Here is a 24,498-nt window from a genome sequence, read left to right on the forward strand (position 1 = left end):
ATAGTGGATAGGCTGTTTTTAAAGCCCATTCCTTCACAAATGAGAATAATGTAACATTCAATATGTCAACAGCTATGTGGAGAAGAACAAGAGGCCTTTGTTACCAAATCTGGTTCTTCCTTTGAAATCCAGCACCACCATCTGCTTCACTGTCTGGAAAAAGCCACGGTAAGATGATAAACTGACAGCTTCCTTGTGATCTGTAAAAACAAACAATTATTATGCTGGTTGATCTTTGTCCTATTACTTTAATAACTTCTGCATGCTTTGGTCATGCTTATTCAAGAAAAGGTCATGAAAAGATATTCTGGCATTATCTTGGTGGCATGAATTCAGTCATTTGTGATTCACTAGCTCTCTTGGGAATACAACTTACGTTGGAGTGATTTTTCCTTTTACACATGGACAGCCAAGAGGAAACTATAGTGACCAACACTTTTTGCCATTGAGCTTCACCAACAGTCAGCGTGTAGCAGTCAAAGATATATGCTGTAGCTTGCTCATTTTCCCAATTCCCAGTCTTGATAGCAAGAAGAAATGCCAAAAGAAAGAGAACCGATCCGAGGAGGGAACAGATCCAAGGATAGATCAGTGTAGGCATTGCTGCAGTTGTGTTGACTGTTGGGAATGTAACACCAGGAAGGGGAATTTTGAGCTAATAACTCAGGCTCTCTCTGCCAGTTCTGCTGACAAGCTGTTGAGTTGGATTCAACACCCTGTTCATCTGATAGAACGAGCTTCCCACATGGAGAAAGTTTCCTTCAACTGAAGGAAGGGAAATTTTGAATCCAATGGTACAATTTTAATATTTGTACTGCTATTTTTAACTTTTATATATAGCATATTAGAACATTAGTTCCTATCTATAGTGGGCATTTATTTTGTTTTTATATTATCTTATGTCAGCCTTTCTCAACCTTCTGACCCTGGAGGAACCCTTGCAATATTTTTCAGGCCTCGGGGAACCCCTGCACATTCAGGCTCAAATATAGGCCAGAAGTTACAAAATTATTCTATTCGTTTCATGCGTAGGCCTGTATATATTTATTAACAGTGTTCTTAAACTAAAAATAAAGAATGAAACTTACCTCTTTAATGTGGAGTTGCCCGAATTTGAAATAATTTTTTAAATAAATCATGATCACCCAGGGAACCCCTAGTGTCCTCTTGCAGAACCCTAGGGTTCCATAGAACCCTGGTTGAGAAACGCTGGCTTAAATGTTAGGGTTTTCATCTGCTCTTCAAAATTGAGTCAAGTGGCTACCTATGTTAAGATAACATCTGCTCTTTTGTGGAACCTTGGGCTGCTGGTGACCAAGCCTTGGTCATACCTCCATGTTGCTAAATTTCATCTTTCTATCACTTCAAAAAATACCTCTGACCCTTTTGATTTCTTTTATTTTATTAGGGAAAATTAGAGGGGGAGAATCTTGTTTTTCCTTTTGAATATTCCTTTTTTCATCTCCCGCTTTCTCCCACTCACCTTTGAGATCAAGCCAAACTCATGGTTAGCACAGATTTATTGTTTTCTTTGATTGTTTTAGTTATCTACAATATCTCAAATCAGGAGGCAAACTAGCATCAGGATCCAAAGTGCAGTACTGGGTGAACTAGATGGCCTAAATTAGTGTTATTATAGGTAATATATTGATATTGGTAATTTTTAATAGCAGTTCCATGTATCTTATCAGAAGCTATCCCTGAGACTCATGTCATTTGAACAGTGATTGCCTTTGTTGCTCTAGGTGTTAAGTTTAAGAAATGCAAATCCAAGGATTTGCTTGAATCCAATTAGGTAGGCATAGGGGGTTTTGTTGTACTTTGGGAGGGAATTCATTCATTCTAATTCTGTGTAAAGTTTAACCTGAAGTGCCATGCACTTTTACTCAGGAATATTTGGGCTCTGACTTCTTAAGATTGGCTTTGCAAAGACTAAATCAAAAAATGCGGCCTATAACTACTGTTAAAATGTACTGCCAATGAAATATGAATAGCTTGCATAAGCCACTGTAGCCATGCGCACTGATGCTGTTTTTTCTTCCTACATCTGTGGATCAGAATCATGAGTTTGTGGATGAACAAACCTATGAAGAAAGCTGTATGGAAGTTTCTACTGTCAACCGGCAAGCTAGCCACAGTCCTTCTCTCTCTTCTCAACAAGGAGTCACAAGTTCTTGCTGTTCCCGACGACATAAAAAGACATTCCGCATCCCAAACACCAATATAATCAGCAGCCGTCCAAGTAGTGTCCAAGAACTCAGCACCATTCAGATCAGGTGCATGGAAAGAACACCTCTGTCAAACAGGTACTTCAGTTGTAGAAAAGCTCCTAGTCCAGTGCTTCTCAACCTTAGCAACTTCAAGATGTGTGGACTTCAACTCTCAGAATTTCCCAGACAGCATTAGCATTAAAGAATTAGCAAGATGTATGCATGATTATTTGTGTTTGCTTTGTTTCAAATAATAACCAGGGTTCTACTGCAAGGGAAGGCATCATCCCTTCTGCACAGGCTCCCCAAAAGAAAGGTAAAGCATAAATTAAAAAGCAAAATAAAAAGTGGCTGAAATCTCACCAGTCTTTTTGAGATCTGATGTGAGAATGTTGATATCATATGAGAAATTTGCCATTAAAGAAATAATACGTTGTATTTAACCCAGGTGTTTGGAGGGTGCTCTTTAAATTGCTGATGCCATACTGTCAAACTATGTTCTAAAGCATCCTTTCTCAACTTTTTGACGCAGGAGGAACCCTTGAAATATTTTTCAGGCCTCGGGGAACCCGTGCACATTCAGGCTCAAATATAGGCCAGAAGTCACAACATTATTATATTGGTTTCATGTGTAGGCCTGTATATATGCATGAACAGTGTTCTTAAACTAAAAATAAAGAATGAAACTTACCTCTTTAATGTGAAGTTGCCTGAATTTGAAATAATCCTTTTAAATAAATCATGATCTCCCAGGCAACCCCTAGTGACCTCTTGCAGAATCCTAGGTTTCTATGGAACCCTGGTTGAGAAACCCTGCTCTAAAGCATTTTGGAAAAAGCCTTTTCATAGTTAAATTGTGGGATAGATGTGAATGAATATCCTTAATATCAGTACAACTCATTTATATAAAATGTTGAGCCTTTCTGACAGTACTTTTTTTATTAGATCTTCCAATTTATAACTTATTTGATGATTTCATTATGGCAAATCGACATGAATTTCATGAGGACAAGATGATTTCCAAAGAGAGAGAAAGATATTGTATTCCTTAGTGACAATTACTCAGGACAGGGCAAACCACTCTAATTGCACTGAGAAAATCTTATTTGGGAAAATGCTGCCTGAATGTAATGAAAATGAGAATCATTTCTACCCTCAAACACCAGACAAGATTGTGATTACAAGCATGCAATTAAATTCTTATGACCCAACTACTGGGAGTTAGTTTACAAATAATTATTTAAATGTGCATCTCAATTTCCTTATATATAGCCAGACTTCCACTTACAACTGATCGTTCACCACATTAACCTGTCCAACGTTCATTTCATTTGATTGCATGTTTCCCTGAGTTTCAGTCTCTAAATTGATGGCTGGATTGTGAGCTATGTTGGATTGTGAGCTATTGTATAATTACAGCTAATGTACGAGATCCTTTATTTTATCACGGATCAGAGGAAAATACATTAGTGAGTTGATTTTTTGAAAGCTCTGAACCATCATGAAACAATAGCCTAAACTCATTTAGCACTTCAGAATCCACCCACTTGAACTAGATAAATATAGAAGCTGTTAGACAAAGATGCTCAGGGTCAGTAAGCGTTCACATGTGTATAAAGCCTTCTGCACATGTGACCTGACCAGCGTGCAGCCTGGATGACTTTCTGATAACAGAATTGAATAAAAACCCAGAAAAGATGTAATGTTTACCTAATTCATTTCTATATTTTTCTCTCTTACCCATCTCTAGTCGATCCAGTTTGAATGCCAAAATGGAAGAGTGCGTAAAACTAAACTGTGAGCAGCCTTATGTAACCACAGCAATAATCAGCATCCCAACACCACCTGTGACTACCCCAGAAGGAGACGACAGACTGGAATCTCCAGAGTATTCAGGAGGAAACATCGTCCGAGTATCTGCTTTATAAAACAGTTAGAATAAAGACCATTGAGAAGCTGTCAAGATTCAGAAGAAGGAGAGAGACATCTCTGCGTTAAACAGAACAGCCACAGATATTGGAAGGGTTCCGGAGATACAAAACATTCTAAGTTTTCAGTACTGAACTGTGTGCAGTGAACAACCAAATGGAATTTCTATATGAACTGGAACTTTTCTGGAACAAACTCTTGTGTGACTCTTTTCATTTACTGTACGAGCACAATGAAATGTCTCCCATTAAGGCTTCTTCTTACCGTGGGGTTTAAAAAAAAATCTTTTTAATAAAATACCTAAAAAAGCAAAAACAAAGACACATACCACTATTCAGACAGTTTATTTTCCAACCAAATGCAAAATTAAGGATGGACCCAGTTTTGATATGTTCTGTTTTTACCTATTGATAAACCATGAACCCATTGCTCAGCTGACTTTAAAAGAGAGAAAAATGGCTTATTCAGTATGTGTACTGACTGAAAAAAACAACTCATATGCATGTGAAAATTCTTTGGAGCTGTGACCTGAATTTACTTCTGTTGTTTACTTCAGAATGGCATGATAACATTTTACTGTAAAAAAAGGGGCATTTCTGTGCACTTATAAAAACTGATAGTTAATGTTCCATGGCGTACAAATAACTTCCTGGAGAGGGGTGGGGTGGGGAGAAAAATGTTTCATACTCAAAACACACGTTAGTGAACTTGAGGTGTTCAGTTAGTTTAGTATTTATCATTGGTTTCCCTTGCTTCCTTAGTACTGTTACAACTGCAATAATTCAATGTACATCTGTTGTATCAGGAATCAGGCTTTTATTTATATAACTGCACAAAGTCAGCTATACAAAAAAAAAACCACGTGGATCATCAATATATTATGTAACACAGGAAAGTTTAATGTTTTAATCATTTAAAGCCAACAATAATTCTATCAACCTTCTTTGATTTTCCATTATCCTGTAATTCCTCAAAGCCAATCTTTGCCTTTCATTTAATTTTGTTCCTCTTTGCATATATGTGTTCAAAACCTTGATTTATAAACACCATTCTATCCTGTTTGCTTTCTGAACTAATTAAGTCTTCCTAGTGTGATGTTACAATGTAGTCGACATCTGATGTAAAACTAACATGGTTTAGCAGTTAAGACCTCTAAAACTGCTGTTGTATTGCTGTTGGATAAACTAAGCACTGGAAGACATGTGGTTAGGATTTGCTGAAGATTACATACATCTGTTTGTCAAATCTGTTCTGGAGTACTGGGTCAGATATCCTAACAGGGACATTCACAGGAGTGGGGTTATAAAAAATCAAGATGACCATCAAGGCCCTGCCCCTTTTATACATGAGTCACAATGCAGGGCTAGCTACCATCTTCACTTTTTTAAGTATCCCCCTCATCCATGGATGCCCCATCCTAAAATGGATTACAGTTGAAATTAAAACTTTAGACTCAGAGCTACAAGAATGTATCACTGTAGGATCAATACATAGACTTTACCATTTAAATTTGTCTTTTTGTTTCATTGTCCAAAGGATTGTTAAAATGCTGTTTCAAAAACCAACTTTCTTCAATTATTCCTTCAGTTATTGTTATCAGTTTAGGAATATGGTAGTCTCCTATCATCTCTCATTATTAAGCAAAACAGTTGACAAAATATAACCAAATCTGGAAAGAAAAGACTTTCTAGAGAAACTGATATATGGGCCAATATGAAACTGTATTTAACAGAAGTGTCTTCACCTGATCATTGATTCCACCAACATATGGAAGTAAGAATGTCTATAAATGTCTCCACTGATGTCACACCAAAAATTATACATTGGGTGTTGGTGATCAGATTCTGTTCTCCTCTGTTCCTAAGCAGTCTAGTTCTAATTACTTGCGATACTTGTTGCATTATTATGTGACCAGTAATACAACCAAAGGCATCTCACTTCTCCAGTGCACTTGGACCAGGCCTTGATTTGATGTAAATGGGAAGGGCAAGATATGCACTCCACAACTGTGGACAGATTGGCCTGGCCTTGTTGCATTAGTTTAGGGGTGATCTTCCCCCGAGAAACCAGGGGGTAGGGAAACAGGTCAAACTGCAGTGGGAGCTGCAGTGGCTTTCTCAGAGACCAGCCCAAACAAGAGCTAGTACAAATGGATGCAACATCTTACAGCAATAGCAATTAACCTCTTTCTCTTTGATCAGTATCCCTTTCAATTGGACTGTCCATAATATTTAATGCTATATTGCCAGAGCAATATAGAAGCACCCATACAATTATTTTTATGATACTGATACTTTTACTGTAGAGTCTGGCTCTAAAATTGGTGAATATATTTCTTGCCAACTTTCTATAAAAGTGTAGCCACAAGGTAGGTTCAAGGTGAAAAAAATCATGTGCTTTTATTTTCCTCCCCATTTCCACCTTCACTGCAGTGCTGTTTATGATTGACCTTAGTGAAGAATATAAATTATGATGACCATTATTTTAACATCGATTTGCATTTGAACAGCCCTTCATCGCCACCCTCTGGCTCTGCCTGAATGTTCTGTTCTCCACTGTCATTCCCTTAAATGACTCTCCTGAAACTCCAGAACCATTTTCTTCTTCCACAAATGAATATTTTAAATGCCTGTTTAATTTTTCTTCCCCAGAAGCATTTTTCCCATTTGGATGATCTTTGCTCCTGCTGATTTCTGCACTGACTTTTTGTATAAGGCCTGCTAGAAGATGGTGAAGGAGTCCTTGATTTCACCGTGCAGGGTGTGCACACATGCAGTGGATGTTAATAAAGCCAAAACTAATAATTCAAAGTGTACATTCTCTACTCACCATCATATTTTTTATTACTCACTCTTTGTACTTTGTGCTATAGGAATTTGGGGATTTAATAATACCCAAATATTAAATACAATGTGCGTTTCCTTTCCTGAAATGTCATTGGGTACCTTAATTACATTTGTGGATGCTACTTTGCTGACGGAAGAGGGTAACCAGAGACAGCTCCTGGAGAGCTGTATGCAGAAACAGATTTTAACCCTGACCTGCTTTATTCAGTCCACAAAGAGCAACTGGGCTAGATGAACGAGAGCAGTGCCCGAGAATGGAGTGGTGTCCAAACTCTATGCCTTACTTCACGGAGGTTCTGCCCGTTGCCCTAGCTTGTGCATAAGGTATTATTGTTTTATGGCTACAACAGCCTTACTACTACCTCCCCTTTCTTTTCCCATATTTTTTCAGTCAGGGCCAACTCTGTTCCACATTAGGAGCTTTATAAGCCAGTACAGACATTCCAGGATTTAAACATTTAGTCTTTCCTGATGCTCTATTTGAGAGCATGCATAAAACGAGAAGATGGAACACCAGTGCTTAGAGAACGGGATACAGACTAGCAGTATGTTTTTATTGACTCCTCTGCTCTAGCGTTTGGTAAAATTTCGCATAATGCTAGGCCACCCATCACTCATGCAAAACTACTATTGTTTTCTCTGAAATGCAGAAGCTAAACATTCTTTCAGTGTTTTAGGTGATTTAAATGCTGTTTTTGGTAGTGAATGACTTGCGACCGTGTAAAATGCATCTGTACTGTAAATTAAATGTAATTATTTCTGTGTATCACACAAAAAATCAAGGTGTTTTTTTTCTACTATGGGGGAGGTGAAATTTGTATTGTGTTTCGGAAGAACAGTATAACAAGATGTGTTATGCTAAACAAATCAGACATCTGAGGACTATTTAAATAAAACATCTGCATGCTTGAATGGGACAATTGATTTTGCAATAACCTCATTCACAGAGAATTTTGTTCCTGCTTATATGTCAAATGATCTTGAATGAATGTGGAAACGTTTTGAGTAAAATTTCACTTGAAATTCAATGTTACTCTTCATATGTATAGTTACATAGTGCCATATCTTTGGATCATCAAGATGAACTTCTTTGGTCTAGTGGTAAGGCAATGGGCTAGAAACCAGGAGACCGTGAGTTCTAGTCTCACCTTTGGCATGAAAGCTGGCTGGGTGACCTTGGGCCAGTCCCTCCCTCTCAGCCCAACCCACCTCACAGGGTGGTTGTTGTGGGGAAAAGAGGAAGACGAAGGAGTATGTGGTATGTTCCCCACCTTGAGTTATTTATAAAAATAATAAAGGCGGGATAGCAAATAAATAAAATAATGGACAACAGTTCTTCAGTTGTATTTAGCACCCTTTTCTCTCTTCACCAGGTTTTTGTTGAATATTAATTTTGTTTAAAGTGTTTTGTATTTTAATGATTGACACCCATTTTGATTATTGAGGTCAAAGGCAGGATATAAATCAAATTATTATATAAATGGAAATAAAATCTTTGTGGATAGTTACCAAGTGTGGCAAATTAAAATGAGAAGTATACTGAGGTCAAGCAGTGACTGTGTTCACATGACAGAACCACAAACTAATCAACCACATCTTAGCTCTTGTTTCCAGTTAAATGACAATGTTCTGAATTATCCACTCTATCTTCTGAATTGGGCTTCAGTCAAATCTGATGCATAGCCCTATTTTCTACTGCTGTTCATCAACAGAATAACCAACTACTTTAACAAAGCAAAAACATGAAAATCCAAAGGACATATATAGAAACTAGAAAGAGGATGTCACCAGACAAAAAGAGTACATACAACAGAGATGTCAGGAAAACTAAAGGTCAGAATAAGCTTTAGTGGATGCCAACTACAAGTAAGCCCCTTTCAGATAAGTTCAGAATAATAAAAGAAGCAATAGGCCACCTGCTCAGTGAAAAGGCAAAGCAGTAACAGAGAACAAGAGAGCCAGTTTGGTGTAGTGGTTAAGGCATCAGGCTAGAAACCAGGAGATTGAGAGTTCTAGTCCCACCTTGGGCACAAAGCCAGCTGGGTGACCTTGGGCCAGTCACTCTCTCTTAGCCCTAGGAAGGAGGCAATGGCAAACCACTTCCAAAAACGCTGCCAAGAAAACTGCAGGGCATTGCCCAGGCTGTCTCCAGGAGTCAAAAATTGACCTGAAGGAACAAAAGACAAACAATAGACAGTGGTATGGTAGAATTGCTAGATTTTTATTTTGGTTCAAGCCTCTCTGGCAAAGGGCTTTTGAAAGCAAACCAAAAACCAAATACAGTCCAAGAGCCGCAGGTCACCCACTAATGGTTTAGGGAGAAACCCTATCAAAAATTCAAGAAGCCCCAACACAGAGAAATTCCTGGTTAGGAGAAATAACCTTACAGCTAAATTTCATTAAAAGACAAAGAGAAATTAGGGGAAAATTCCTTTTAATGAAACAAATGAATGAGCAAGACAATATAAGACAGTAGTGGTTTTATTGCTGATCACATTAGTCATTTCTTTTCCTTGCCCAAAATGAAGTCCAGGGCAAGCTGGGACCATTTAAAAATCACAAGAGTACAAACTCCCATTTATCCCTGGCACTTTCATCCTTTGCTGCCACTGATGTGAATTGTGCAAGAATAAAGGAACTGTACAAGTTCAATACATCACACTTGAGAGATAAATCACATGGCCAACCACTTAAGAGCAACTGGGGCTGAAGTTTCCAAACATCTGCTTCAGCCCAGCCCACATGGCCTCTTTTACCTTCAGCTTGCAAAGAACAATAGAGGGGTGTCTAACTTTGACACCCAGACTGTATCTCTCAGGACACACAATCATTTGAACTGACTACTTATAAAATGCAGAACAGTCATACAGCTAGTTGAAAAAAAAAAAATCTATGGTGCATATAAAATACAGTAAGATGCACTTTTCAGAGTTCAATAAATAAGTTGCCTCGTGGCAACTTAAGCCACTCAGTATTCAACATGAAAAATAGGTGCAACTTTTTTTTCCTTGCAATCTATAAAGATGCTGTCTTTAATTGCATAAATAAGGACAAAACCACATATTACTTTAAAATTAAAACTAGCAAATATAGCAAAACTATATTACACGTGCACAAGGAACCTAATCTGGATCAGGATATGTTATTGAAGGGGGCTTTGATTTCTGCTGTGGTTACAATTGGTCTCTCATTATTTCCATTTTAATTGCCAAAAAGTGATTAATTAAAAAGATATCAATTGAACTTCTTTTTTGACTCAAGATGTTCAGATTAGAATATCGCTTAATTAGAATATTGTCTAATCTCTTTTCCCTCCTACATCAGAATCCCAGTCTGGATTGGCTCCCCTGCATATTCTTACAGTAAGGGGAAAAAAAGCGTAATTTCTAATTATGTCCCAAAGTAACCTGTTGTGTAGCCCAGAGTAGCTAATCCATATTTTGAAGTTACAGAATCATAAGCGCAGATATAAGTACTGTCATGAGATCAACCCCTCCTTCTTCACTTTCCCCTTCTGCCTCTTCATACATACAGCTTGTAAGGAGACTTTTGGGTTTATTAAGTCACAATTTTATTAAATCACAATTTCCCATGATAATTAGAGTGGAAAACGTGGTTTGCATGTTCTCTACAATTTTGATTTGCAAATTAAAGTTGAAATTCTGGTTTACAATCCCAGTTTGCAGACAATATTTAAATTACAGTTTCTTTCTTGGAGATTGTGAAAAACTCAAAAAACCATGAGGTCTTCTTTTAAGCCATATTCACTAGAGGAGAAGGATAAGATGAAGATGTAGCTGTAGCTGTTGTCCGTTTACACATAAATCATGGTTTCTCTGAACAGCATTATGTCTGAGTTGATTACAGAACTGAAATGGTATAAAAACTATCCATACTAAGTATGTACTGCTAGGCACTTACTAGTCCCCCCCCCAAAATCAACCATGCAAATCTGGATGAAAATACACATCAGGTAGCAAGTGATCCATAGAAAACTTCCTACAAAAGAATTACTTCCACATTATTCAAATGAGCCAAATCATACACTAATATAAAATTCCAGAAAGCTAAGAAGTCTAAGCAAAGTTCAGTAAGCATTATTCTCACTGATTTCAGTGGGACAGTTAACCAGAGAGATCATGCTCCAAATTCTTACTAAGTGAGTACGATAGGAGAAAAGCTGAAATACTTCTCCAAGGAGCTTTGGCTTGGAAACAATGTAGGTTGTCTCTTCAGTAAATTGAGTTGAGTTCCAGCAAACAAGCATATGAATAGAATTATCTCCTTAAATGGGAATCATTCATATATGTGTGTTTGTGTGTGTTTGTGTGTGTGTGTATACACATACATACATATACACACAAACATACCTGTCAGATATAACAAGTACACTTAAGTATTAATATGTACTTTTTTCTTTAGTCCACATAATTTAATTTGAAAATGTCACTAAAAATTAAATGTTTCACGTTTCCTTAAACTAAACAAAAGCGATGCTCAAAATAAGATTATCCTCTTTACAAAAACCCAAACTTCCATACAGATAGCAATTCTACTGTATACACACATACTTCATTATATACATATCTATCCCTGATCTTTTAGTGGCAATTACCACGATTATTCGGTTAAGAAGAGTTCTTCTTGAGCAATTTTTTCTGCCTTAGCGGGACAAACCAACTATTTGATTGCTTGCGGGATATGAAACTTTGATGTTCCAAAACAACACAAGAACTTCCACTGATGTCCTAGATGTTTTAATACACAAACAAAAGAGGGAAGATCCAAAGTGTCAGCTTTTACACAGGTGTGTTTGCAAGTGATGCACTGCTAAGTAACTGGATTTCATGAATGGATTTCACTGATAGCCACACTCCAAATGTAACCCATAATCTGCTATACCATATACAACCTAACATTCTGTACACAGCACACTGCTGAGCATTCCCATCAGTATATCTATGACCACAGTGCTACTGTGAATTATTTTTCTCAAATGCAACACTATGTGCTTGATTAAAACTGGTAAGATTGTCATGTTCTTTTAGATTCTGAAAGGTCTGAGTTCAGGGTTTTCTCAGCTGTGATTAACAACTGCAGAGGAAGCAGATCTGAATGCAACATGTTCAATAGTTGTGGCTTGCCAGTTACTGTTCCTTGAAAATGAAATGGAAAAATTACTTAAATTATACATAACTTGTGAACACTGATGGTCTATGGCCGTCTATTATCTGTAGGGCTTTCAGCACTGAACAAGTTGTCTATCCTCAATCTAACAGAATTGTTGAAGTGAAAACTTCAAACAGGTGAGAGCCCTAAAATTAATCCTGCCTATTTTTTTCACTCAATACTATGAGACTAGTGATCTACCTTCTACATGGCGCATACAGTCTCATGGAGAATGAAGGACACATTTGGCCTTACTCAGTAAAACAATTATTTTTAGCAGTACAATTGTAACAAGAACACGTTTTATGAAAAAAGAAAAACAATTAATAGTCCTTCCTTAAGAGCATCTTCATTCCCTGCCCACTTTTCTTTTCTATGACAGCTGTGTTAAAACGCAGTGTCCAGGATCCATAAAGATGGCTATATTCAAATTGTAGAAATCACAAATTGCTCTACAGTTCCTCCATTTCAAAGTGTGTGTTAAAGCTGTTTGCCATAGTGGTATGCTCGAGGATCCTTGTCAGGCTGGGTTTTAATAACTCCACAGAATGGCATGACAGGTGCTGGGTGGCATCGTTCTTCAAAGACAGCATTTGATCTGCACTTGGATCCTGGCGGTCATAATAGAGAGCCCACACCAAAGTAATGGTGAGGATCATAGCCAAAATTTGGGTAACCCCAATGGAGATTCCTAGAAATCGAAGCACCTGCAGCTGCTTAGTTCCTCTCAGGAATGTGTACATCTTTTTGTCACAACCCTGTGGAGCAAGAGAAGAAAATTCAGCTATATAGGAACATGTCTAGGCTGTACCCAGAGATGCCTGACCCATGAACAGAAATTCTGAGTACCTCAAATGGGACTGCCCCTCTAATACTGACCCACGACTCACAATGGCGTCATAGTCTACACACCATACAGTTTTATCAGATTAAGCTGGCTACTTTATATTTATTAAAAGCCTTTACCAGGATATTGCATATTAACCTGCCTAGGAAGGAAAACCTTGTGAGTTCAAGTGGTGTTCCACTTAATTGGACTAAAGAAGGAAAGAAAAATATTACAGGTGAATGACTAACTATAATAGAGATTTGATTTCTGGGACCACGGCCAGAGTTATCAGAATGGTAAGACTGCTGGCACAGGTTGCATTTCACAAGGACTGGTAAAATTATATAGTTAGTCCTCGTTTAGCGACTGCCTCAAACAGCTACCATCTGCAGTTACGATGGTGATAAAAAAGTAACTTTGCAACCAATACCCACATTTATGACCTTTACGAGGTCTATCTCTGTCATGACATAAATTCTCTTCTTGCTAATTATCCCAGTGCAGGGGTGAGCATTCCAAAGGGTGGGGGAGTGGGAAAAAGGGCTATAAGATCTGCCCTTTTACCCAGCTTCCTTGTGACTCAAGTTCTGGAAAGCTTCCCCACCATTTAGGCTCCCCCAGCTGTTTTGGGTCATATCCTGACACTGTAAAGCAAAGGAAAGCTGAAGTAAAATCATAAGCACAGTCATGGTCATGTGATTTTTTGTTTAGCAACCACTTCACTTAGCGACCAAGTTGTGGGTCCCAATTGCAATGGCTAAATGAGGACTACCTGTATTTGGACAAAGCACAGTGAGGCTCAGAAGAAGGGTTTCATATTGAACCTGTGGGAATTAGAGCCCATGAGCCTAATGTAAGGACCTCAAACAAAGACGTGTATTATAGAAGAAAATGGAAGTTTTGCAATAATGAGGCCTATTAAGAGCACTCAAAAAAAAAAAATCACCCAGCACATCAGCTGTGCCATGGCCTTCATTGTCTGTTCACTGGTGTTCAGAGTATGGGAAGGGAACAAAATCAGCTTGAACTCCTAATATAAGAAAACATATATGATTTAATAGGTATAATGAAGACCTGATGCAATGACTCCCTTGATTAAAATATATCAATGGAAGAATACATTTGGTTCAAAAGAGAAAGAAAAGGAGGAAAAGTTCCACTGTATGTTAAAAGTATAAACACCTGCTCAGAAATCCAAGCCAATGAATTTGGCGATACTCTACACAGCATCTGTGTTAAAATACATCAGAGAACCAATAAAAGCTAACTATTGCTAGTATTTACTACTGCGTCTCCAACTAAGGAAAAGCTGTGGAAAAGGCTTTCCAAAAGAAAATGAAAACAGAATAGAAAAGCAAAGTTAAACCGATGAGGGGCTTTAGTTACTCCAACATCTGTGCCAATTTTAATAAATGCAGAGCAGAAGCAAGTTGTAGTGAGAAACTTATGGGAAAAGGAGTATGTATGAATAGAGGCTCTTGAAAAAGGAGGCACTGAACAATCACAAACAATTCCAGTGAAGATCAAAGAATGAAGCAGAGTACAAGCTGCCAACGTGGCTTCACTAAAGGTTTTATGAAGATATGAAACAAAAAAGACACATCATAGAAAGAGGGACAGATCTCCAGGGACATACAGGTAGCCCAGATCTGTAGACTGTATGACTGCTATAACAATTATGGGTCTTTAATATTATAAATATAACTTCTGTGAGGAAAGGTTGCTCCATTTTCAGCTACAGTTCAAATGCTTTCCTCTCAAATCCATATTCAGTTTGGGATTCAGGCATCTAAAGGACTTTTCAGTATGCTAATACAGGTAGCCCTGACTTAATGACGGTAATTGGGACCAGCAGTTATGTCGCTAAGCAGTGCAGTTTAAAGTGCAACATCACATGAATGTGCCAACTTACAAGGGCAGGTTTGGCAGTTTCAGTTGTGGTCATTAAGCGAATCCTGCACGGTTGTTAAGCACAACATCACATGATCACCATTTGCGACCTCCTACTGGCTTCCCCATTGACTTTGCTTGGCAGAAGCCAGCAGGGAAGGTTGCAAATAGCAATCGTGTGACCGCGGGACACTGTGACTGTCCTAATTGTACGCTGGTTGCCAAGCACCCGAATTGCAATCATGTGACCAGGGGAAGCTGCGATGGCCTCAACCTTGGGGACTGGCCATAAGTCTCCTTCTTCAGTGCCATCATAACTTCAAACAGTCGCTGAACAAGTGGTTGTTAACTAACGGTATCATTTTCCAACTGACTTCCTTCATATATATCCACCAACAGAGGTCTGAAGAAAAGACCTTCTCAATTGGCATGTCTTGTCTATGAAACATTCTGTTCACTGAGATTTGCCTTTGCCTTGCACATGTACTTGTGACCTTTCAGTACTAGAGAAGGATTAAAAAACAAAATCCCATGCTAATTTTGGATTTTTGAATGTATTTTAAATTATACTTCAACAACATCCTGCTAACCTGGAAAGGGGATTAGATTATAATTCTTACATAAAAATACAGTAGATGTAAGTAATCATATATGTTACTAGAAGGCTGCTTCTGAGCAATTTTAGTTACACATTGTATGTATTTTAAAAGTCCAAGTCATTAAGGAGTTTTTTTTCTTTTGGTTAAATCTCATTTCACCTCTTTACCACAAACCTTTTAACATATTCACATTTATTTTCAATTGAAATCAATAAGAGTCCAGATATATTGATCAGCCAGTTCTCTGCAGATTTCTAAAAGTAGACTAAATTTCAAGTGCTGATCCAGATATTTACTAAAAACTCAAAATGAATAGCAGTTTGTTTTACAGGCCGAAGGGAAAAGGAACGAAGAGAAAACAGCATGGAATTGAGTAAAAGGGTTCCAGATTTCTAATGGTGGAAATTCAGAAAGCCAATGTGACATACAGTACATCTCTCACACTTTTTTTTTGGTTTGTTTGCATTTTTAGGAATCCTGGAAGCTTGTGGCAAGTGGGAATAAAACCACTTATTGTGTCTCCTATAACAAGTCATTAACAGCTGTCAAATTAAAAGGTTGATAGTTCATCTTCAACCTCAGACGAAGTCTTGTACTTCAGTTCTTTAGATAATTGAAGTATGAAGAAAGAGCATAAAAACAGCAGAAATTTAATTTGTTGAAGCTATTAGCCAATGTCTGTACAAGTGTAATGCTAGAATTACACTTTTAGAAGGTTTCTAAAAGAGGATGACCAAACACATGGGCAGGAAGACAGGTCAGGACATTTGGCTCTGTAACCAAACTTCCCATTCATTAAGGTATTTTACTGAACATATTTTAGTAAATATATATATATATATTACTGATATATATATATTTTAAATATATCTTAGTGTTTTAAACTCCTTTATAAAGAATTTTGTTTCTTGGCTGGATTAACAGTGACACCAATGGAAATATTCCAATAGTATCCTGCTGGAAAAAGGGAATTAAAAAACATATAGGGTCATGCCAATTTTGTCTTCAGAAGACTGACTCTATTTCAGTAGAAAAGCCAGCTCTGTGTGAGCTGCTCATGAAGCAGCTGTGTGAGCCGCACAATACATTTGACTTGAATGTTCAAATTCACCAAGAGTAAGGTTATCAATGGCTGCTGACCATGGTGGCAATACTATCTCCAAGTTCATAAAGAGCATGCCTCTAAATACCAGAATGGGGGAACAACACTTGTGCCTTGTTTGTGTTCTTCCTGGATCAGAACAAAACCAGACAGGGCTTTGTTATGCTCCAGTAGAACCTACAATAAAGAAAAAGAACTCATTTCCTTACAGAAAATGGCCCAGACTTTTAATTTGTTTGGCCCCTGAAAGCCACAAGGGATGTGTTAGAAACATCATGTCATCATCAAAGTGAGAAGGACCAACTTTTGTAGCCCTTTTTCTGGAAGGGATTGGAATTGGAGAGGTTAAGGCTGCAGGCACCCATCTGACCCCTTAAAACCCTCCCAAACTCAATCATTGTTTTCCTACCTGTTCTGGGGGAGCTCTGAATGCCCCCAAAGGAGTGCTGATGGACTGCATGTAACCCACTACTCATGGATGCTCATCCCTGTTACAAAAAATAAAGTCCAAGTTCCCCCATCAATGTCTTCATGCAGCAGAAGACTTTAGGGTGATACAGCAGGTGGAAAGCAGCCACAGCAAATACAATACACAGTTCCCAGGCTTAGAAGCAGTTTTTTGTTTAATGTCTTACCTCCTGGTAAAGGTCACTAAGATCTTCATGGTGTGCCTGCTTAGAACATCCTGGGAATTCCCTCACGCAGCAGGAGTCAGGAGGCCAATCCATCTCTGTCATTTCCAGCCAATCCGTGAAATACACCACTCCGCAGCATTTAAACTGCAAAAGAACCATCACCCAAATATGATGCTCAAGGACCACAGAATGCTATGCACAATCTTGCATTGCATTTCAGCCTGCATTTTCTCTAAAGGAAGCCTCATTTTGAAAATTGATACTCTAGAAGACACAATGCCTCTTTAGAGATGTAAAGAAAAATAGCCGCATACATTATCCAAGCCAAACATAATCTTATCCTTCCACTTGTATTTCTTCCATTTTGACCGAACTACATAAATCACTTATGTGTCTGAAAATAGATGGGGTGTTGTGTAAACTTCAAGGAAGTCTAAATGAGACTCCTCCCAAAATACAAATGTGAAAATTATCGTCCAAACCTCAAGGCCATTGTTTTCCCTTGGTAAGCAAAGCCTCTGCTTTAAAAAAGATGGCATGCCTATCAGGAAATTGGTGTTCTGTGGGTAGCAAAACAGCCAGGAAAGGATCCCAAACTCTTTTAAAAAAAATCCTTTCTGAACTAAAATTATGTGATTTTAGTGAAAGAAAAGGATAGGTACTCACTAAAGTTGAAAGCAAGTGAGTTCCAAATACTTTCAAAAGCTAGGCAGTAAGCGGTCAAAAATAGTATAATGTTAAAATGGGAAATACACCAAATTAGTTTTATCCCTAAAACTGTAAGTCAGCTTTTCTAATTAAGCCACCTAAAATTGCTTTGGGCCTGAAATGCATTTCACAAGTATGTCTCATTCAAAAGTTAAATTTGCATATTTGGCAAGAGAATGTTATTGGAGTTTGGCATAACTTACAGAAGGCTTGTAGCAGCAAATATCCATTAATAAACTGTCACTTCTGTGCTATTAGATCAAAGTATTCTGCTTTTTTGACAATTTCAGCTTTTTCATTTTCCCAGAACAAGTTTCTAACCCTCATCACATAATCTAGATTTCTAAATGATATATAACAACAGGCTCTCTCGCTCTCTCTCTTGTCCCAGATCAATGCTACATGGCATATCGGGCAGTAAGGGTTCTCCAACTCTTTCAGTCTTGGGCGAGTGCTTTGGCATCCTTCCATGTGATATTCAATGCCTTCAGGTCTTGTATCAGTGTCATTTGCCATGTTATTCAAGGGCGCCCTCATTGTCATTTAGCATCGAGGGTTGGGGTCCAACGTATTACCACTTTAGGGATCCGGTTGTTTTCCATGCAAAAGATGTGACCAGCTAGTTGGAGTCTTCTATGTGTGATGATATTATGAAGTTTACATAACAACAGGCTGGAGGAGTAAAAATCTTACTGGTTTTCTAATGTAAAATAAGCTAAAGAATAACATGGATTTTGTTCTGATACAGCAATTTTCAAGATGGGATGGAAAGTCCGGGGAAACTGAAATTGCCCATTCCCAGGTTTCGGAATATTAACATTTTTATGGAATCTGATAAGACTACCAAAACTGTGTCTGATAGAACAGATTAAATCTCAAATAGAGACCTTTTGGACTGTACAGCGTTCAAATTATATGAGGAGTTATGGCCTTTCTGTATCTTGTCCAACTGTTTCTGAGCAAGTTTAAAAGCCTACCACACTAAGATTTTTGGATGTAGAAGCTCAAAGAGATATAGCTACCTTCAGTAAGGCCAGCACATTGAAATGGATGTGCCACCATGAATGCACCTTTAAAATGGAAACATTTCTAAATACAAAAATGTCCAAGTGTCTCAGGAGGGTACTTATTCAAGTGAGATTAGAGCAGTTAGATACAATGGTTACGTATGGAAGGCTTGACCAAGTTCCTTGCCATGAACATAAATGTATTTGTGGTGTCCCAGAGATAGGAAGACATAGCACATATATTTGAATGCCAGCTGTATTGTAAGGTATCTTGAATCAAACATTAGACAAAAGGCCCACTGGGATCCATTCTTTAGAACAACACATTATATGTGGTCAGAGGCCAAATATTACATTCAATACGGCTTTTTATTTGAATAAAACGGTACAACTGAGAACTGCATATATGGATCTGATTGGGGCAAAAGGTAGGGATGGTACAAAAGGAAGAAATTTCTTCTAGTTTTCTCTTTTACTCTATTTTGTTATACATGGTCATTATTGTCTTGGATTTTGTATTTTAATCTGTCTGATCTGTTTCTATTGTATTTAGCTATGTTTTATGGATTTGTTTTATGAGTATTTTTGTAGATCAGTTGGAAGGCGCTAGTTACAGGACAACTGGGCATTTGGATAAACACATAACATTTTTCTGCACAGATAGATGATCTTGAAGAAATCTTGTTTAGATTTGTGTTCAGCACAGTGGTGGCATATACCTGTCTTTTGTACTTCTGCCCCTGGTTCTTGCTTTGTAATAGCATCCCTCTGTTCCACCAATCCTCATGTGTGTCCACGTAAGTGTTTTTAGCATGTCCATAGTTAGCATTTATTTATTTGCAAGATTTATCTGCCAGTTCAGTTCAAGCAGACTACAGGCAGCACACAGATATTAAAACTTAAAACAGTTTTCAATATAACAATAACAGTCTAACAATAGTGATAATCATTCAGTGAATATTAAGGTTACATCAGAGAGCTATTCCAAAAAATAAAATTAAACTAAGCCACTAAGGAATGTTTATTTCTTCTTTAAAATCTAGTGCACATTTTCTCCTGCTATCTGTGTAAGAATACGGGATATAGTCTTCTCATTTGCCCAATGAAACAGAAAAAAAGTGAATATGTAATTAGCACTGATGAGACAGTTTCTCACCACAAGTGCTCTCTCTGTAACCATTTCAGAACTTAGAAAACTAACACCCATTAAGGTTGCAGTTGTTAAAACAAGACACCAGAGTGCAAAGACAGTATGACTTTCTTTTTTCGGGGTAAACAAACTAGATTTTTTTCAGGCTTCTTTCCCACCTCCCCACCAAAAAAAAAAAAAGACCAACCATGGCTCTGTTTTTTCCTTAATAGCTGCATAGCTTTGAAGAAAGTAATTCATTAACTGTATTTTTTTTTCCTATTTAGTTGTTTCTAAAACAAACTTATCAAATTCAGCCAGGAAACTTTTAAATACACAGGAAATCTGTACTAATGTGACAGATTTCAAGTACAGCAAGAGAATGACAGACATTTAAACTGTCCGTGTCTGGTCTGTGAACAAGGATCTGGAATTGATAGCTTTTATCATGCATACTTCCATATATTTGCTATATAATGACTCATTCTTTTTTAAAATCAAAATGTACTTCTGTACCCCTGCTTCCATTAACATATAGATCAGTACTGTCTCACCACTGGTTTCACGCAAGAAATAAAACTGGCCTCTATCACAGAATAGCAATCCATGGAAATATTGCTTATAATTGTCCGGAAATCATTAGGCTGTCCTAAACTTTACTCCCAGAGCTCAATTTTAAACAATGAAGTTTTCAAAAACATTTTAAATCAGAGCTTTCAGAGAATGTAAGATGTTTTCACCAGGTATACGTTAAGTTCTTTCCTTTCCGTACCATATGTAGATCATTCCTTTTACCTATGAAAAATAATATTGCCATCCTGATTCAGGCTGAAGGTCACCAACTCCAGTACTATATGGCTCAGCTCACACATAGAACAAAATCAGGATTTTAACCATGGCCTGTTGAATGAGGCACGATAGGCTGGTCAGTTGATTCATGGAACATACTAATCCTGTTTATAGGTTGGACTGTGCCCAGCTTCAGACACATTATAGTCAGGCAAAATCAATATTTGCCTTCTCCTGTTGTTTATTCTTGACTTAACTGCTTAACTATAATATGACAGTTTACTATCCATCATGTGGGCAAAAGGTGGGAGAAGATTCTTCATGTTATTGATTAATTCATTGGAATTAGTTATGAATTACTGTCCACATTTACAATTGTAAGGTAATATTATATGTAATGGGACATATGAGAATAAAAAAATCCACATCTAGCTGATTTAATACATACAAATTCAATTTATTAATTCACAGATGTGATTAATGACTGCTTGATCACTTGCCTCTCTCTGGAAGAAATTCCAAGCATGAGTAAGCCAACGATAACGAGGTAAGCCATAATTGATCATTCTGGCTTTTAAAGTGACCATATCTGACCACTGTACAGGGACCTGAGGGAAACAAAATTAGAAGAATGTTCAACCACCACAATACTGAAAACAGGAAACTGTAAACATAACACATTAGCAACTGCAGAAATTGCTTGTTAAAGGCACTTCTGAAGCTATTTTCTGAAGTAGAATAGCTGGAGAGAGAGAAAATTTCCTCTCCTCAGACCATGAGTCATAAAGTAGGGTTATTAATGGAAATATGTTTCTATATGACTTACGACATACTCATCTAGTGTTTTTCAAACTGTGTTCACATTCAATCCTAATCCTTTTCAAGGCTATCTTCATGAGAGAAATTTGCAATAACAGTCGCTTAGTGTGAGACTGAGCTTGATGTTTCATTACAGAAGAAAAATGCATTCCTGCTCCAATAATATTTACAATGTTAACATTATTGATTAAAGCACCAAATATACAGCAGATTCATTTATCTTCTAGAGGAAGTGGGCCCTTCAATAAATACAACTCTCAAACACACGGCTATTCTTTTTTTAGCCAATGCAAGAGCTGATCAAAGGAATAAACTGATAATCAATTGACTTTGATGTTGAGTATGAAATACATCAATATGTTGATGTATAGTTTCATTCTATTTATTCTATTGTTTTTTTAAAACAAATTAAGAAAGTATTTTCTTTCCAACTTCAATTTCAAAAAGTGAACATCTAGGTGTGTTTGTTGACCATAAGCCAGCAGTGTGATGCAGCTGCTAAAACGGCAAATGCTATCTTGGGTTCCTTAACAGGGAACACAGAGTCCAGATTATGGGAAGTTATTATTCCACTTTACCTAGTCAGATCCCACTTGGAATATTATGTCTATGTCAGGGCACCATTATACAAGGACAAATCTAGAGGAAAACAATCTAGATGTTGAGGAATCTGGAAATCAACTCCTGTGTTGAAGAAACATGAGTACAGAAGAAATAACTGAGACAACATACAATGGCAGTGTTCAAATATCCGAAGAGTTGTTGCATGGAAGGAGTGGACTCGTTCTATATTGCCCCAGAAGGCAGGACCAGAACCAATGGATTAAAACTACAAAGAAGCAGGGTCAGGCTTGACATGAGGAGGAACAAGTTGCCACATGAGGTTAAAGTTGTTCCAGTGGATCCTATACTGAGCAGGGGTCTGGCCTAGATGGCCTCGAAAGTCCATTCTAACACCATGATCCTATGATTTTCACATACATACCATGACCTGCATTAGTAAATGAGTAAAGTTAAGCCAAATTTTGCTTCTTTCAACACAGCAATACTTTGAATTAAGACTGATTTTGATATCTTTTTATATAATCAATATTGCCTATTCATTTACTGTTGCATTCACATTGCCAGGTTCGCTTTTTTTTTTTTTTGCTTTTTGTGGGCAGGGGTGGTAGAATAGACACTGTGTAATAATTTAGATGATATCCTTTCACAGTTAAGTTGCAGGTATCCTCCGATTTAGATGAACTCATTTTCATGGGCTTTATTTATTTAAAACATTATTAAAGTTTTAAAGTGCCCAATAGCTGAAACTCTCTGAGCAGTTTACAATAAAACATACTAAAAAATACAGTTCAAATAAAAACATGTACAATAAAATGCAACATAAAAACACCATGCAAACTAGGTATCTGCAAGGCAGTCATTCAAACATTAAAACATGAATGCAATGAAAAGCGAGTAAAAAAAACCTGGGAAAATGAAAGGGACTTCACTTGGCACTGAAATGATGCTGAAGTGGGTACCAGTCAAGCCTTTCTGGGGAGGGTCTTCCATAAAAGGGGTGTCACCACAGAAAAAGCTCTCCCCTTTGTAGAGGCTCACCTTACCTCCTTTGGCAAATGGACCTGGAGGAGGCCCTCATCGGATGGTCTTAAAGTCTGGGAAGGTAGATACAGAAGGTGCTCTTTTGGATAACCTGGTCCTAAGCCACTTAGGGGTTTAAAGATCAAAACCACAACTTTGAACTGGGTCTGTAAACAGAGCAGTTACCAGTGTAGATTGCAAAGAACTAGCATAATAGTTTGTACCAGCCAGTCCCAGTGACCAGACCAGCCACTCTATTCTGAACTTAAATTTCTGGACTGTTTTCAAAGGCAGCACCACATATAACACACTGCAATCACTGAACTGGAAAGCTATCTGAGCATGAATAACTGTTGTAAGGCTGTTTCTCTCCAGGTAAGGTCACAGTTGGTAAATCAGACAAAGATGTTAAAAGGCATTCTGTGCCACTGAGGCCACCTAATCACAGTGATGGATTTGAGGGCATCCTCAAACTGTGAACCTGCTCTTTTAGGGCTAGTGTGGACCTCTCCAGGACAGGCAGGACAATACTTAGCTGGACAGATGTTAAGTAACTGTCCACAAACAGCATCTCTGTCTTGTCTGGACTGAGTCTCAGTTTATTGCCCCTCATCCAGCCCACTGCCCTGCCAAACCACAGGTTCAGAACACCACTTCCTCAGTGTTAGATGAAAAGTAGTAGTAGTAGCTGGGTTTCCATATCCTCAACTGTCATGAGGCAGAAGCACCACCTTCTAGATGGCTAAGTAGGAGTAGAACCACCAGGATACAGTGTCCCCACATTGCAACTCTAACAACCTATCCAGGAGATACTAGAGTTGATGGTATCAAAAGCTATCAACAGATGCACTCCCCCTGTCCATTTCCCAGCTCAGATCATCCCACAAGCTGACCAAGGAAGCTTCTGTCTCATAGCCATGCCTGAAACCAGACTGAAATCTAGAAAACCTCTCCACCTTTTCCCAGTCTCTCCACATGATGTAATAAGTTAAAAGAAAAAAAACTGAAAAAGCAAAGTCATTGAAATTGAAAACAGATGGCACAATAGACTTTGCCTTTACTTTACACAAAGTTTTCACATGAGTCCAACTGGATCAGATCAAGGAGCTATTGAGTTCAATATAGAGTGGTCAAACAGATGTTCAGGAGAAACCCATGATTAGGACCATGGAAGTTTCAAAACTTTCAAGGTAGGATGGTTGGTTGTATCCTCTGTTCTTAATCAGCTTTGCTAGTTCTTCGTTAAACTTCTG

General features: G+C 37.8%; 2 protein-coding genes across 3 annotated transcripts in view; one reads left to right on the forward strand and one right to left on the reverse strand.

Annotated features, from left to right (window-relative positions):
• The window catches only part of KCND2 (potassium voltage-gated channel subfamily D member 2), a 294,928-nt gene extending 290,790 nt beyond the window's left edge, over positions 1-4,138 (forward strand). The window contains exons 4-6 of the mRNA XM_063309529.1: positions 73-168; positions 2,059-2,306; positions 3,961-4,138. Coding sequence (XP_063165599.1) covers positions 73-168; positions 2,059-2,306; positions 3,961-4,138 — 522 coding nt within the window. The remainder of the gene's footprint in view (positions 1-72; positions 169-2,058; positions 2,307-3,960) is intronic.
• Positions 4,139-9,190: 5,052 nt separating this feature from the next.
• TSPAN12 (tetraspanin 12) overlaps positions 9,191-24,498 on the reverse strand; it is a 65,754-nt gene continuing 50,446 nt past the window's right edge. For both annotated transcript variants that reach the window (XM_063309530.1, XM_063309531.1), the window contains exons 6-8: positions 21,343-21,450; positions 17,210-17,353; positions 9,191-12,912 (exon numbers count right to left, since the gene is read on the reverse strand). In XM_063309530.1, coding sequence (XP_063165600.1) covers positions 12,607-12,912; positions 17,210-17,353; positions 21,343-21,450 — 558 coding nt within the window. In that variant the 3' untranslated portion in view covers positions 9,191-12,606. The remainder of the gene's footprint in view (positions 12,913-17,209; positions 17,354-21,342; positions 21,451-24,498) is intronic.

The sequence above is a fragment of the Candoia aspera genome, chromosome 7 (genome assembly GCF_035149785.1).
Source record: "Candoia aspera isolate rCanAsp1 chromosome 7, rCanAsp1.hap2, whole genome shotgun sequence".
Lineage (NCBI taxonomy): Eukaryota > Metazoa > Chordata > Lepidosauria > Squamata > Boidae > Candoia > Candoia aspera.